Consider the following 17352-nt stretch of genomic DNA (forward strand, 5'->3'; position numbering starts at 1 on the left):
AGCAGTGACCATATGGGGGTATATACACATATTCTATGCATTGGAATTGGAGGTGTATATACCATACGCTCGCTGTTAGTTTCCCAATAAGTGGCCTGTTAGTGGAAACAGCCTGTTGCCTCCGCAATTATTCGTCGGACAATCATGTAATTGTCCGGATGATAGGCGGCAGCAGAGAGTTGTTCACTCCAAAGATAATAGCGTGGGTGGTTCAGTGGCGACCCCCCGGACAGCGAACTTTGACAAATTGGTGGCAGCAGGGGGATTCTACGTAATTTCTCCGATGTCATCTTTGACACAGGGCATTGCAGTAGCTTAGATATCCATGGTTACGGCCACTTATATAGTAATCGTTGGTTAGTTGTTAGTGGTGATAACCATGGTTACCAAAGCTACTGCAATGCCCTGCACATTGGGTAAGTGACATAGCTTATCAGAAGAACATTTCTAATTGGACATATTTGCAAATATTATTATTATTACACTTACTCAGGAACTTTTGGTTTGTATGCCACTGCTGGCAAGTAGGCCATATTTGTCTAGAACACTAGGTAATGGGGACAGCTTCAATTTCAACACCAGCTTATACTGTGCACAAAATCTCGACCACACGTCGAATGGCTGCATGATTTTGAAGATTTAACCTACAGCCATTGTACAACCGTGAATGGGTCCTATTTTTTCCTTCCAGAATCAGCCAGGCCATATAATAGAATGGCAATGGTTAACATTAGGATAACCAGGTGGGTATACAACCCCTCTAGCAAAGTGCATAATCCATAAATATGGTTAATGGGAGCATGGCAAGGTATGTACTAAACAAGTGTGACTGAGCCTGAGCAAGGGTGCAGGTTAGCATGAAGGAACACAGTGTCTGGCACCACAGATGACACTGTACTCTATTTTTCTTCCCAATAAGTATCTATATTTAGGGCTTAAGTAAAGCAACAGTTTTGGTCCAGCAAAGGTAAAGTGTCACCCACAATAAACAATTGAAAATCAAAAAAGCCTTCCATATATCCTAATGAAGGAAAGTAGAAAGAGCCGTGTGACAGCAGAGATACTTATAAAATATAAATTTTATTGATAAAAAAATAAAACATAAATATACATTAAAAATAGGTGCCTCTCATGTGAGGGACTAGCCTGACCAAAAGATTATTTATGATTACACTGGATAACCAGAGATTCCTAATATATAGTGCATAATATAGCTATGGGTATCTCATACACCACACCCTAGGTAGCCATGGTAATAAAGACCTACGGGGAAAAAACTATCAGCTATAGCAGCTAGTAAGGCAAAGTGGTGCCGGAATAAAAGTAAATGGATAGATATTTCAAATCTACATATACTAATTGGTACCATCTAATTACAGTGATTAGAAGTACGGTATGTAAAGTGGCTGTGCATAGAAGCAGCTAACTGATATACAAAATACTGATATCAAATAACTTTTACAGAGTAAGACAAGAAATCAAGTTTCTTGTCATATAACTATCTGTGTGGGGTTGATAGACAATAGCAGCATGCACGGTGGCAGTCAGGCGTCCCTCCACCCCAGCTTTGCTGTTGCTGCTTTTTGCCCCACTAGGTTTATCTGTTGCTGTGAAAGGGATCTGATATATAATCTAACTGACTCTCATTAACCCCTTCACAACATCCACCGTACATGTATGGCGCATGCCGGAAGCGGGTGTATGAAGTGGGTTCACGCAGCGAGCCCGCCTTTTACCTGACAGGTGATGGCTGTGCATTACAGCCAGGACCCACTGCAAAAATCGTGGAAGGAGCTGTGCTCTCTAACAGCGGTATTTAAGTTGCATCGACGTGCGTGTGTGTCCGTCATTTTCTCCACACTTCGGCACACCCATTACGTGATCGCAGGTTGTCAATGGGTCAGCTGATGACCCCTTTGCCTGTCATTATGGAGCTTCTTTGAAACCCCGCCTTGTGTATATAGCACAAGCGATTGGACAATCGCATCTTCAAGTCCCCAAAGGGGCTAAAAACAACAGTAAAAAGTAGAAAAAAGTTTTATGTTAATAAAGATATTAAAAAAATATGCACATATGTGGTATCACTGCTTTCAGAAAAGTGCAATCTATCAAAACATGAAAACAATTAACCTGATTGGTAAACACCATAAACAAAAAAATGAAGTCTTTTTTGGTCACTGCAAGCGATCAAAAAGCTACATCTATCTCAAATCGGTATTAATAAAAATATCGTCTTGCCCTGCAAAAAATAAGCTACCACATAGCTCCATCAGCTGAAAAATAAAAATGTTACAGGTCTCAGAATATGGTGACACAACTTAAAAGAAATGTTCTTGCAAATTTCAGATTTTTTTTCACGACTAAAATAATAAAAAAAACTTGACATGTTGTAATCGTATTGATGAGGAGAATCATATTGCGGGATCACTTTTACTACAAAATGTACAAAATGTACACAGTAAAAACATTCCCAATAAATAATGCCAGAATTGCGTTTTTTCAGAATTTCACCACACTTGGATTTTTTTTCCCATTTTCCAGTACACTATGTGGTAAAATGAATGGTGTCAACTTGTCCTCCAAAAAACAAGCCATCATATCTCTATGTGGACAGAAAAATAAAAAAGTTACGGCTCTGGGAAGAAGGGGAGGGGAAAATGGAAAAGCAAATCTGAAATTGGCCACGGTGTGAAGGGTTTAAATAACAGTGACTATTAAATTGTCATAAGCAAAGTAATACAGAGAGTGAAATTACATCCCCTGAATGTAAATTATCCATTTTGCTGATTGTGCTTAAATGAGCAAGAAAGGTGCCATTTTTTCCAGCCGTGATCCTTTATCTTCTGTCTTGTTTTCATTAGATTATCTAAAAGATGAGCTTATTTTAATGTCTGTCACCTTGACAGATCCTAATGAAAAAACAAAATCTGCTAATACACCCATATAAATTGAAAGATGTGGCATTCCTTGACATTCTCTATGTCAAACATTTTAACCACAACACTTTTTTGAGGTTTTAAACACTTGGTTATCCAGGATAAAGTTTCTTGTTGAATAGCGATTTGAAAAATGTAGTGCAATGCAAACAAACATGAATATCTATATGTACTGTATATACAATAACAAGGAAAAATATAAGCACAGTCCTAATGCTGTGGGTGCAATACTTGCGCAAGCAACCAGCCAAAAAGCTTCCAAATGTAGGAAAAATAGATTGTAAGCAGCGCTCCATGGAAATATGTGAAAAAAGTGGACTTTATTCACAGATATATGCAACATATCAGCTTTTCATATAAAGCCTTTCTCAAGCATAATAAATGATACCTAGTGCACATATTTATGTGTCAGTGCAATTAGAGCTTAATTGATTAGAAGTAAATATAAGTGATGCAGTTCATAGTGATTTGTATATAAAGATTTATACATCGAATCCATTTAGACATACCATATTCTAACACGCACCAGACAATAAGACGCACCCCAAATTTTGGGGAGGAAAATAGGAAATTTTTTTTAAAATAAAATTGTAGTGCATCTTATAGTCTGCTTTTATGGTAGCTTACTGTGGGGGGTGGCTGAAGTGGAGCGGGGTCCCAGGATGCAGGGGTGATGCTGCAGGAAACAGACCATCGGCCGGAGTGGGGCGATGCCACGGGCCTCGGGCTGAAAGGAGGGGGTGTACGGCAGTGCAAGGCTGCACAGGCTCTTTTAGTAAATTTCGAGATTCCCTGCACTTCCCATCCTTTTTACTGCGGTGGACTTTGGTAAAATGGCCGCTGGAGGCTGTGTATGTGCAGATTGAGATCTCTGGAGAATTTTGAAAAAAAAGTGCCTCTACTGTATGTGAATACAGTTATAAAAATACAAAAATACATAAAAAGTGTATAATCTAACAATAAGATAATGAATGATATATAATCCTAGGTTAAGTAATACAATCAAGTGAACACATGTGAAAAATAATTATACACAATAAAAATTACCACCAAAGATCGTGTGTTATGCTTGAGAAAGGCTTCAAATGAGAGGCATGTATCTGTGTCCGCCTTTTTCACGGATTTCCATTATTGGAATGCAGCTTCCATTCTATTTTTTTATATGTACTGTATATACATAAAGATATGTTTTTTTTCTTGCATATTTGTTGGTATACATAATATATATTTTATAATATATATATTTATATTTACTAATCACATATCTAGAATCCAGCACAGACTTAATGATGATTTGTGGGGGCCATATCACCACTTTCAAGGCTTCTTGGTATTCTTCACTCTGAAGATAGCTTTTAATGACATTCATTAGCTATATGTTTGGAGTCCATGTCCTGATTCAGAGTAAACTGGAGCCAATCAGAAACCTCCCAGATGGAATTCCATGAAGGATAAGTATCTGCCAGTATTTCTCAGCATAGAAAACATCAAGAAATGGGCAAAGTTGAGGACAGTAGGTGCAGTGGTTGGCCAAGGAAACTTAGTGCAGCAGATAACAGATGTTTGCCACCTAAACTGGAAAATGTCCTGCAGCGCCATCACCTCACAACTAGCAGCAAACACTAGGACAGGACCCAGCTATAACCATCTATAGTTCAGAGGAGTCTTACCAAAAGTGGTCTTCATGGAGGAATTGTGGAGGAGTTGGGTATTTGGTCGGGATTAATGGTGCCCTCAATGCTTAGAAATGTGATGATATAGCCCCCTCAAAGTGCTAATCTCATCATCATCGAGTCTATCTGTGACTACATGAAGACACAGAAGGATTTGTGTAAGCCTACATCCACAGAATATATACATTTATTTCTCCAATATCTTTGCAACAATCTCCCTTGCAGAGTTCCTTTTAAAACTGTGTGCAGATGTTCCTAGAGTTGATGCCTTTAAGGTGGTCACAACGAATATTGATTTGATTACCATTTCTCTTTTGTTCATTGATAAAAATTGTATATCTATTTTGTTAAAGCATTCTTAATTTGCAGTATTTTTCCACACCGGCCTAAACCTTCTGCGCATTACTGTATATATTTGCGTGTATATATATATATATATATATATATATATATATATATATATATAAATATACATATATACATACATATACAGTACAGACCAAACGTTTGGACACACCTTCTCATTTAAAGATTTTTCTGTATTTTCATGACTATAAAAATTGTACATTCACACTGAAGGCATCAAAACTATGAATTAACACATGTGGAATTATATAGTTAACAAAAAAGTGTGAAACAACTGAAAATATGTCTTATATTCTAGGTTCTTCAAAGTAGCCACCTTTTGCTTTGATGACTGCTTTGCACACTCTTGGCATTCACTTGATGAGCTTCAAGAGGTAGTCACCGGAAATGGTCTTCCAACAAATTTGAAGGAGTTCCCAGAGATGCTTAGCACTTGTTGGCCCTTTTGCCTTCACTCTGCGGTCCAGCTCACCCCAAACCATCTCGATTGGGTTCAGGTCTGGTGACTGTGGAGGCCAGGTCATCTGGCGTAGCACCCCATCACTCTCCTTCTTGATCAAATAGCCCTTACACAGCCTGGAGGTGTGTTTGGGGTCATTGTCCTGTTGAAAAATAAATGATGGTCCAACTAAACGCAAATCGGATGGAATAGCATGCCGCTGCAAGATGCTATGGTAGCCATGCTGGTTCAGTATGTCTTCAACTTTGAATAAATCCCTAAGAGTGTCACCAGCTAAGCACCACCACACTATCACACCTCCTCCTCCATGCTTCATGGTGGGAACCAGGCATGTAGAGTCCATCCGTTCACCTTTTCTGCGTCGCACAAAGACACGGTGGTTGGAAACAAAGATCTCAGATTTGGACTCATCAGACCAAAGCACAGATTTCCACTGGTCTAATGTCCATTCCTTGTGTTCTTTAGCCCAAACAAGTCTCTTCTGCTTGTTGCCTGTCCTTAGCAGTGGTTTCCTAGCAGCTATTTTACCATGAAGGACTGCTGCACAAAGTCTCCTCTTAACAGTTGTTGAAGAGATGTGTCTACTGCTAGAACTCTGTGTGGCATTGACCTGGTCTCTAATCTGAGCTGCTGTTAACCTGCGATTTTTGAGGCTGGTGACTTGGATAAACTTATCCTCAGAAGTAGAGGTGACTCTTGGTCTTCCTTTCCTGGGGCGGTCCTCATGTGAGCCAGTTTCTTTGTAGCGCTTGATGGTTTTTTCAACTGCACTTGGTGACACTTTCAAAGTTTTCCCAATTTTTCGTACTGACTGACCTTCATTTCTTAAAGTAATGATGGCCACTTGTTTTTCTTTACTTAGCTGCTTTTTTCTTGCCATAATACAAATTCTAACAGTCTATTCAGTAGGACTATCAGCTGTGTATCCATCAGACTTCTGCCCAACACACCTGATGTTCCCAACCCCAGTATAAGGCAAGAAATCCCACTTATTAAGCCTGACAGGGCACACCTGTGAAGTGAAAACCATTCCCGGTGACTACCTCTTGAAGCTCATCAAGAGAATGCCAAGAGTGTGCAAAGCAGTCATCAAAGCAAAGGGTGGCTACTTTGAAGAACCTAGAATATAAGACATATTTTCAGCTATTTCACACATTTTTGTTAAATATATAATTCCACATGTGTTAATTCATAGTTTTGATGCCTTCAGTGTGAATGTACAATTTTCATAGTCATGAAAATACAGAAAAATCTTTAAATGAGAAGGTGTGTCCAAACGTTTGGTCTGTACTGTATATTTTTATATATATATATATATATATATATATATATATATATATATATACAGTCATATGAAAAAGTTTGGGCACCCCTATTAATCTTAAGCTTAATGTTTTATAAAAATTGGTGTTTTTGCAACAGCTATTTCAGTTTGATATATGTAATAACTGTTGGACACAGTAATGTTTCTGCCTTGAAATGAGGTTTATTGTACTAACAGAAAATGTGCAATCTGCATTCAAATAAAATTTGAAAGGTGCATAAGTATGGGCACCCTTATCATTTTCTTGTTTTAAATACTCCTACCTACTTTTTACTGACTTACTAAAGCACTTTTTTTGGTTTTGTAACCTCATGGAGCTTTGAACTTTATAGCCAGGTGTATGCAATCATGAGAAAAGCTACTTAAAGTGGCCACTTGCAAGTTGTTCTCCTGTTTGAATCTCCTCTGAAGAGTGGCATCATGTGCTCCTCAAAACAACTGTCAAATGATCTGAAAACAAAGATTATTCAACATAGTTGTTCAGGGGAAGCATACAAAAAGCTGTCTCAGAGATTTAACCTGTCAGTTTCCACTGTGAGGAACATAGTAAGGAAATGGAAGAACACAGGGACAGTTCTTGTTAAGGCCAGAAGTGGCAGGCCAAGAAAAACATCAGAAAGGCAGAGAAGAAGAATGGTGAGATCAGTCAAGGACAATCCTCAGACCACCTCCAGAGAGCTGCAGCATCAACTTGCTGCAGATGGTGTCACTGTGCATCGGTCAACTATACAAGGCACTTTGCACAAGGAGAAGCTGTATGGGAGAGTGATGCGAAAGAAGCCGTTTCTGCAAGCACACCACAAACAGAGTTGGCTGAGGTATGCAAAAGCACATTTGGAGAAGCCAATTTCTTTTTGGAAGAAGGTCCTGTGGACTGATGAAATCAAGATTGAGTTATTTGGTCATACAAAAAGGCGTTATGCATGGTGGCAAAAAAACACAGCATTCCAAGAAAAACACTTGCTACCCACAGTAAAATTTGGTGGAGGTTCCATCATGCTTTGGGGCTGTGTGGTCAATGCTGGCACTGGGAATCTTGTTAAAGTTGAGGGACGCATGGATTCCACTCAGTATCAGCAGATTCTTGACAATAGTGTTCAAGAATCAGTGATAAATATGAAGTTACAAAGTGGATGGATCTTTCAGCAAGACAATGATCCAAAACACCGCTTCAAATCTACTCAGGCATTCATGCAGAGGAAAAACTACAATGTTCTGGAATGGCCATCCCAGTCCCCAGACCTGAATATCATTGAACATCTGTGGGATCATTTGAAGAGGGCTGTCCATGCTCGGCGACCATCAAACTTAACTGAACTGGAATTGTTTTGTAAAGAGGAATGGTCAAAAATACCTTCATCCAGGATCCAGGAACTCATTAAAAGCTACAGGAAGCGACTAGAGGCTGTTATTTTTGCAAAAGGAGGATCTACTAACCATTAATGTCACTTTTCTGGTGAGGTGCCCATACTTATGCACCTGTCAAATTTTGTTTGAATGCAGATTGCACATTTTCTGTTAGTACAATGAACCTCATTTCAAGGCAGAAACATTACTGTATCCAACAGTTATTACATATATCAAACTGAAATAGCTGTTGCAAAAACACCAGTTTTTATAGAACATTAAGCTTAAGATTAATAGGGGTGCCCAAACTTTTTCATATGACTGTATCTACGCACAGTATTATCATGCAAATTCTTTAAAAAATGCTTTATTGCTCGTACCATAATAAAGTAACTTGGTATAAATTATGTGACATGTATAAGAGTATAAGAAAAAATCTGTTTACCTGTGTTCAAAATAATTAGCAAATATTTAACTTTAGGTGAATAAAGCACGGCTTCCATACTGGAAAATGACTCTTCTCAATGTATGCAAACTTGTAAACAATTTCAACACCCAAACAGAGGAAGCAGGGGAGAATGGAGAAGAAGAGCTCATGATCAGAAAACAAAATCCAACATCATTGGATGGTTTTAACTTGGAAGCCATGTTAACAGCAATTCAACTGCAGAAAATCTGCCAAAGCATGGTTTTTCAGCATTCAGAGGTATGATGCAAATAAATTGTTTAATTATAATGTGTGTATTTCTGGCTATTGTGCTAAGGAACCTAAAAGAAAAGTTTAGGATAATATCACTTAAGCTAAGAGAAACTTAGAAAAAATAAATTAATGGCTTTGTGCTGATTTTTTTAATTGTTTATTTTCTTCTGAAATGAAAAATTACACATTTTTCAAAATTATCGTATAAAAATACTATTTTGCTGCTGTAGAGCATGTGTACTTCCTTCACATAGCTGATTGTTATGTTGAATCTGACATAGATTGGAAACGCACTGTTTCAGGCTCTGTCAACTCTCTGTGCTCTCTCATTCCCTTCTCTCAATCCTAGGCCTCCGTCACATGTCTGTATAAAACACATACATGAAAAAACAGTAACAGTGTCATCAGTGTTTTCCATTAGTGTGTCATCAGTGTTTCATCCGTATGTCAACCGTATGTCCATGTTTGCCATTAGGTTTATAAAAATAATTAAATTACAAAGGTTCTCCTACACTTTGCAATGCTCAACACACACAGCACACTGATGCCATCCGTGTGCTGTACGTATGTTTCACGGACCCATAGACTAGTATTAGCTTTTGTCATCCGTGCTGCCAGAAAAACAGACATGTCTCTGTATGTTTTGCACAGACACATGGTCCGTGTAAAAACATCAACATGTGCATAGCACCATAGGTTATAATGGCTACATGTGAAAAAAAGGATGTCACACATACTGCAAACACGGACATGTAAAGGATGCTCTAATGAATTAGAGATAGCAACAGGGATATGGAAGAGGATATACAAAGCAAATCAGAGAGTACAGGGGGGAGTATCTAAGTTATCAATGAGGGCAGTAGGACTGGAATCGCACACTCCTCAACATCAGTGTCTGTACAATAGAGAGGAGATTTCTCAGAAACTGTAAATGAGGAAATAAGTCCAGGAATTAGAATGCCCCAGTAATATTCTGGAGTTAAAGGAGAAAACTGTTGGGGTATGAAAAAAAATTAAGGAATGGAGATTGCAGCTTGCAGCTTTTTGCTAACTCTAGGCAACCATCAACATATGTGTGCATTATGTTTTAATTTCTATGTTTATTGAGTCCATTATCTAATTTTTTTTTAAATAATGAAATTAGGTAAAAAGGTTCAGACCAATTAAAGAAAATAAGAAAAACTATACTCACCTTAATCGATCTCTGAAGATTTGGTGCTTAACCAGTCACTCTGATCTGTACTTCCTGGTTTTACCTTTAACATCCTGGATATAGCAAAAAATGCCTGTTCCACCAATCTTTGACTGTTTGTTGAGGATGGTACATGGAAGCCAAGAAAAATGGAGACTGAGTAAGTGCAGAAAAGGAGATCTGAGGAGGATGAGAAAAAGTTGGCATAAAAGTGAAGACTCCAAACTCCTGGGTTACAGGTGCAAGATACAAACCCAAAACCAAGGGGGGTTAAAAAGGATGAAGGAATAAAAATTGCTGCCTGAAACTTAGTGCTACTTGTTTACCTTTAGGTAACTACTAACATATTTAATGAATGAATCATGTATCCCATGCCAAATGAACCACAGACTTTAAGGGAAAGGTCGACATGAGTGCTTTCATTAATTCACAAAATGCAGCATAAACACTTATATAGCTGTTTTCTAGACGTACCATTACATCTTTTGGGGTTTGCATGGTCTTACTTCTCCATAAATAATCCTTGCCTTTAGGAGAAAACCATAATTATGCTACAGAACTGCTCATCTACTTTTCTCTTATGACCTACAGTTGCAAAGTTTTACAAGTTTCTCTCGTCTTCTTAATTTAAAAAACAGAAGTATCCTATTTTTATTATATTAGCATTTAAATGTCAAAGGAAATTAGGATAGCTAGTGTGATCATTGTTATGAACAGATGGAAGAGTCTACTGAGTGAGTATCCATCAGTATTTGTTTTCTATTTATAAATAATGAATTTCAGCAGAGTTCTTCTTGGCAAATATGCCTCTTGGGCATTAGGAGAGTAGAGGGCACTCAGTTTAAAATAGCAGGCAGCGACTCAGAAAAGTGGTTTAGTCAACAGCAGATATGAAAGATGAGAAAGGGGAAAGCATGAAGAAGAACAGTGGAAGCATAGTAAGTGGCTTTGTTTCAAGAGAACACAAATTACAGACCATTATGCGAGAGTGCTATAGCAAATGCTTTATCTGGAGCAGATATTGCATTCTATAGTGCAGTACTATATTACAGATAGTCTTTTCTTATTTCCAAAAATAAGTTGCTTATTTTTAAAATATATAGTCAGCAAAGAGTATGTCTCTGAGACTCAAGTAGTAGGGCAAGCAACCCTCTCATCTCTAAAAATCATTTTCACAATTGTCTGACATAAGTATTTGGCTGGATTTTGTTACTGTCATTACTATAAGTGCACTAGAGAAGTTGTATAGCCTGAACACTTTTGTTGAGTAATGCTAATTTTCCTGCATCCAAAATGACAATACAAATTGTATATGTGTGATATGCGCCAATTAAACTGGTGTTTTATATAAAAAAAAAGTGATTTGTGAATACTACCAATTAACTGTGTGGAGCACAAATGAGTCTACACATTGATGTGGTCTGTAAGTAAGAATTGCCTTATAGTTTTTTTTTTTTTTTAAACACTTGGTTTTGTAATTTTTGAAATATGGCCTTATATAACAAGACCTTGAGTTCATGCAAGTATTTTATCAAATTAGTAAGAACTCCAAACTTTATAATTTTACATACAGCATCATTGAACTAAAAGTGCCCGCTTTAATTGTAATATTCTTCTCACATTCCCCTTCATCTATATTGTCTAATTCCCCACTAAGTTACATTAAGCTCATTGATGTTTTAAATGTCATTCATCAGCAAATCCTACTATTTGGCTATGATATAACAAGAAAACATAATAATAAACTGGTTTCAATGGTGATGCCAAAATAAAGCATATTACAAATTAGCATTATGCAACTGCTGCTAGATGATAAATGTGTTTGAATAATCACACATTAAAGGGGTTTTCCCACGGACAAAAGTTCATGGTATTAACTAGATCTTGGAATAAAATATAAGATCCTCAACTGGATTTAATTGAAAAAAAATGTACCTGTGCTGAGATAATCTTATTGATTAAAAAAAATGTTCCTGTGCTGAGATAATCTTATAAATGTGCCCCTGCTGTATACTGTGTAATGGCTGTGTCTGACCGTGCAGGGACATGGTCTGATCATACCACATCTCCTGCGCAAGGGGGAAGCAAAAGAATATACACACATTACAGCAGAGGATGACAGCTGATTATTTTTGTGAGGTAAAACATTTCACTGCCTGTTTTTAAGTAATGTTTTACCTCACAGAAAGAATCAGCTGCAATCCCCTGCTGTAATGTCTGTATACTCTTTTGTTTCCTCCCCTGCACAGGAGATGTGGTATGATCAGATCATGTCTCTGCACGGTCAGACACAACCATTACACAGTACACATTACACAGTACACAGCAGGGGCACATTTATAAGATTATCTCAGCACAGGAACAGTTTATTTAATAACATCCAATTGTGGATGTTATTTTTATTGCAAGATCTAGTGAATAAAATGTACTTTTGTTTGTGGGGAAACCCCTTTAAATAAACTTTACCCATTGTTTCAACAAGAAAATAACTTTATATTTATACATTACACATAATAATTGGTTTCAGTGGTTTGATTGTCTGGGCATCAAATATTGATGACCTATCCTAAGGATAGAAATGAAACCAAAAAATAATCCTTCCTGAAGGATAGGTCATCAATATCAGATCAATGGTGGTCTGACACCTGTCACCCCACTGATCTGACGTTATTAGCTCTATTGGTGGCTGGATGTAAACATTGAATAGAGATGGATAGCACAGCTTAGTTCAATGTATAGAGAAAATAGGAGCTCATTCTCAGTTCTCATCATTGGATTGTACACATTGAAGGAACTGCTGTTCATCTCTTGCATATTTATGTCTGGATGCCCCAGGAACTAATAACAGGTTATCAATGGGGTTGTCGGGTGTGGGACTGCCATTGAGCTGATATTGATGGCTCTAAGGATAGTTCATCAATATTATATGCCCTGACCACCCTTTTAAGGATATACAGACAATGCAAAGACATTTAATCAACTTGTTGAAGCTCATAAACACAGAGCTTGAATCTATTTAGCTATACTAGTTGACATGGGAATAACCTGTTGACTCTTCCCTAAAAGAATCAGCAAGATGCCAGTAAGGTTTTAGACTATGCCCCTGGTAAAATATAAAACTAGCTAAGATACTTTCTAAAAATTGTCATTTTCCATTTCAAGAATATATTGACGATATAAGAAATCTACACTCAATATACACATAGTACTGGCTCCAATTATAAGATTCTTTGTACGCTATATCATACTTAGTGACATCCACATCACTTGCAATTTAATGTATCAAACAAACTACATTTATGATTTGTCAATTTAATGAGATCTCTACAATTGTGTTTTTTTTTCAGCTGATTCAAAGGGATTATCTTGAACCTAGCAGTTCAAACAGTGAAAATGAAGACATTGTAAAGAGGAAAACCCCTTATATTTTGAAAAGACAAGCCATTGTAGGCAAAGCTAGAAGACCCTACATACTGAAAAGGGGCTCTTATTACTAATAATTTATTATCATTCACAAAGATTTGTTTAATTTATAAGTAAATGTGATTTATGGTTATTTTACTTACAATTAAAGTTATATTTGTGCCATAAATAAATTGAAAAATGATTGTCATTAATATAAGTAAAACAGTGTTTTTATTCACGTAGTTTGTTAAATGTGATTTTTATAAATATAATATTATTTGCACTTTTACATTTTAAAAATAAATACCATTTATCTGCATCGTGTTAATACATTGAATCAGAAGCAATATTGGCATTAAATGGTGGTCACTAAATTCGACTGCTGAGACTTATTCTTAGAAAAAGACATTTAAGAGTAATCAGACGTGATAATCAGATGTATCACTGGTAAATGAACAGTTAAAAAGTTAAACGGTTTTAATAATTATTTCTCATCTAGATTGACAATAAAGGTATAGACATATATTAAACCTTTTTATTTTTTACTGATTTCTTATTTCTGTGCTTTCTTTCCCAAAAACAAAATATTCTTAAGATTCAAAAAAGCAGTTTGAATTATAAGCAAGGATACTGGGATTAGAAAACAAAGCATTGAAACAGTGCCATGTGTACAATTCATAGTTGGTATTACAGCTTCTATTGGTCTAAGTGAAAGCAACATTATCCAAAAAACTAAGTATAGAAGTGGCACTGTTTCTAATCCTAAGGCTAAGTTCCCACAATGAGTTTGTTGACGCTATGTATTTTTTCCTGTATCAAAATCAGAGCATCTTACAGTTCCAGCAAAGTGGGTAGGATTTATAAAAATCTCATGTCCACTCTGCTTCTTTTTAACATAGCATAAACTCACCTGCGGTGCATGTTTCCAATCCGCAGCATGCATCTCTTGCGGGTACGCTGAGTTTTCTGTGCATAATTTCCCCATAGATTTGCATTAGATCCGGAAAATCCGCAGATAAAAAAAATGTACATGCGGTTATAGTACTTTTTGGAGGTGGAAACGCATCAAAAACGCATGTAATCCACACCCAAATAAGTCAATAAAGGTTTGTCAAACTCAAATACTGGGAAGTATCAAAAATCAAGCAGCTTTATTAAAAGCATGACACACCAACAAAAGACAAAAACCGCTGCGTCAAAAACGCTATAAAAACACATATAAAAAAAAACGCACACAAAAACGCAATGAAATAAATGGTGCAGATATTCTACAACATCAAAACTCATCAAAAGAAGAAATGCTGGCAAGTAATATGATCATTGTTAATTATCACAGAATGCAAATATGTGTCCTATAGACTGAGTATAAAAAGTAATCAATCAAATCAAGAAATGGAGTTAAAAATACTAATCAGTAAGGCTAGAACTCACCTATTAATGATTATAAATACTTATGTTAAAATAGTTAATATATAACTCCTTGACGCCATTTGCCATATATTTATAGTGGAAGGTGCCAGAGAGTATACGTAGTGGACTCAGAGGTGATTTGGATCTATATGAAGCAAAATGTCTTTGTAGTACACATCCATACTCCTGCTACAATGGCCTAGAACGGGAATAAATTTGATCTCGTCTGGACATTACCCTTTTTCTCAAAAGCCAATTTTCACCTCCTGACTAGGTCAAATTTTTACAACCTGACGTGGCTTTATATAGTAGTAACTCTTGAATGCGTCTACATATCTCAGTGATTTGGAGATTGTTTTTTATGACATATTATACTCTATGTTAGTTGTAAATTTAGGTCAATATGATTTGAGTTCATTTATGATAATATCTAACATTTGACCAAAAAATTAAAAACTAGAGATTTTTAAAGTTTGAATTTTTATGCTCTTAAAACAAATAGATACAGTACAGAACAAAAGTTGGACACACTTTCTCATTTATAACACCTAAACTTGGAATAATTCCAAATACCACTTGCAAATATATAATAACATTCTTTATTGACAAAATAATAATTAAAAAATCATTGTTAGATGATCACAAAGTTTAAAAAGATTTTTAAGAGGAAAAGGATGAAGCAAAAAAATCAAGCACATATAGACAGTAATAATTTCCCAGTGGATTCTAATTCCTATGGGTAAGTATTCATAGAAAAAAGACTAGGTAGAGTAAGAGTAGTGACATCTCCCATACCAGCTAATGATATACTAGAAAATGTGGCCATACAAATGAAGTCATAGGTCATATGCCATATTAATGAATAGTATAGCTCACCAAAAGGATCTATATGGAGACAGTAACAAAATGAAGCTTGCCCTAATGGGAGCACCAACCCAGGCCATTTAACTTACCCATCAGGAATAGTGTTGAGCCACCCCCGAAGTGTTCGAGTTTGGTTCGGTTCGTCGAACACCCGTGTGTTCGCCGAACTGTTCGTCGAACTGTTCGTCGAACACCTTAGAACACCATTAAAACCAATGGCAGGCAAACAAAAACACATAGAAACACATAGAAAACGCATGTCATGACCTTCTAAAATCCAAAAAGTGAGAAGCCGACACGGCCAGTTCGTTCCTGCCCATGCCACCTCCGTGTCGCCGGGTTTGTGCCAGAGCTGCGGTGGACCCTGATGGCCAGCCCCCCTCTCCCAATACTGGTGCCTGTCCGCTGGTGGGTCGAGCGAGCCCCCCTGTGGTGGAGGCAGCTCTAAGCTTTATAATTTAAATTGTCTCTCTAATTTGAATGAATACACTTTAAATACTTTTACAAGGATCTATTGGAGGGCAAGTCTCATGCCAGCAGCCGCGTAATTCCAGTTCCAGTAGCGTCCACTAAAGCTGCTAGAGTTAAAAAGCTTTTATAAGGATCGAGCTTGGCTGTCCACCGCAAGGCATCCTACTGCCAGTCCCAGCCCCTATGCCTTGGGGTGCCTCCTGATGCTCTTCACTGAGTATCCCGTGGTCCCGAAGCATTTCCTTTAAAAAAAATTAAGTGTCCAAACTACAGGTGGTGTAGCTTGCTTAACAGGTGGGATAATCCGCTGACTAGCAGACACTGCTACTAGGCACAAAGTATTTCCTGGGCTAGATGCAGTTAAAAATTTGTAATTAGATACTCTCGTTGGATGCTGAGAAAGCATTCCATAGAGTCTCCTGGCACGCCATATATTATTCTCTTAAAAAGCTTGGGGTAGGGGTCTAGGGGACCATTTTATAGCCAAAATCACGGCCCTGTATCGCAATACGTCACCTAGGCTGAAGATAAATGGAACTGTAACACCCTGAGGGCTCAGTTGCTACAGAGGTATTGCACCTTACCCAGAGGTGTGATATCTCACTCTCAGGTAAGGATGGAGTGTGGATCAGGACCCGACACCTGCATGCATTACACCACATTGCCGTGGGGCAGGGCGACCAATATGCCCCTGAGATGGGCACGACAGTCCCTGTCCCTGGCTGGAGTTTGGGGAGGGAACACTGAGGAAGAGCAACCCTGTAGTGCAGGAGCAGGGAGGAAGCAGTTCCTGGGTGCATTGAGAAGGGAGTATAAAAGGTGGGCACCATCTTAGTTCAGTGCAGAGAATACTGAGCAGAAGTGACAGGGAGCAGGGGCTCTGCATGAGCTCTACTCCGGAGGCGGGCCTAGTAGCAGAGGCCCAGGCCTGGAAAAGGGAGAAGGAAGGAAGAGGAGCGGAGAAGGCTCCAGGAATGAGGAACGAAGAGATCCCAGGGGTGCGGACGGGCGAGTCGCCACCGCACACCCGAATTCACCTGCGTGGAGGGGTCAAGCCAAAGGGGGAGACCGGTCCCCGAAACTAGTGGAGGCGGGAAACGACCCTCAGCTAGAAACCGGAGGCTCTGACATTTTATGTGGCGCAGCCCCTCGCAACACCTGCTAGGAAGGCACCACATAGGGTCAGGGAAGCTGGCACCAAGTT

The 17352-nt window shown here is 37.9% G+C and overlaps 1 protein-coding gene across 1 annotated transcript in view; it reads left to right on the top strand.

The window, feature by feature from the left end:
• NTS (neurotensin) overlaps positions 1 to 13914 on the top strand; it is a 93486-nt gene extending 79572 nt beyond the window's left edge. The window contains exons 3-4 of the mRNA XM_073650680.1: positions 8588 to 8812; positions 13346 to 13914. Of these exons, the coding sequence (XP_073506781.1) occupies positions 8588 to 8812; positions 13346 to 13495 (375 nt within the window). The 3' untranslated portion in view covers positions 13496 to 13914. The remainder of the gene's footprint in view (positions 1 to 8587; positions 8813 to 13345) is intronic.
• Positions 13915 to 17352: the final 3438 nt, after the last annotated feature.

The sequence above is a fragment of the Phyllobates terribilis genome, unplaced genomic scaffold, assembly GCF_046119375.1.
Source record: "Phyllobates terribilis strain yellow unplaced genomic scaffold, ASM4611937v1 Scaffold_11__3_contigs__length_659146591, whole genome shotgun sequence".
In the NCBI taxonomy this organism is placed as follows: domain Eukaryota; kingdom Metazoa; phylum Chordata; class Amphibia; order Anura; family Dendrobatidae; genus Phyllobates; species Phyllobates terribilis.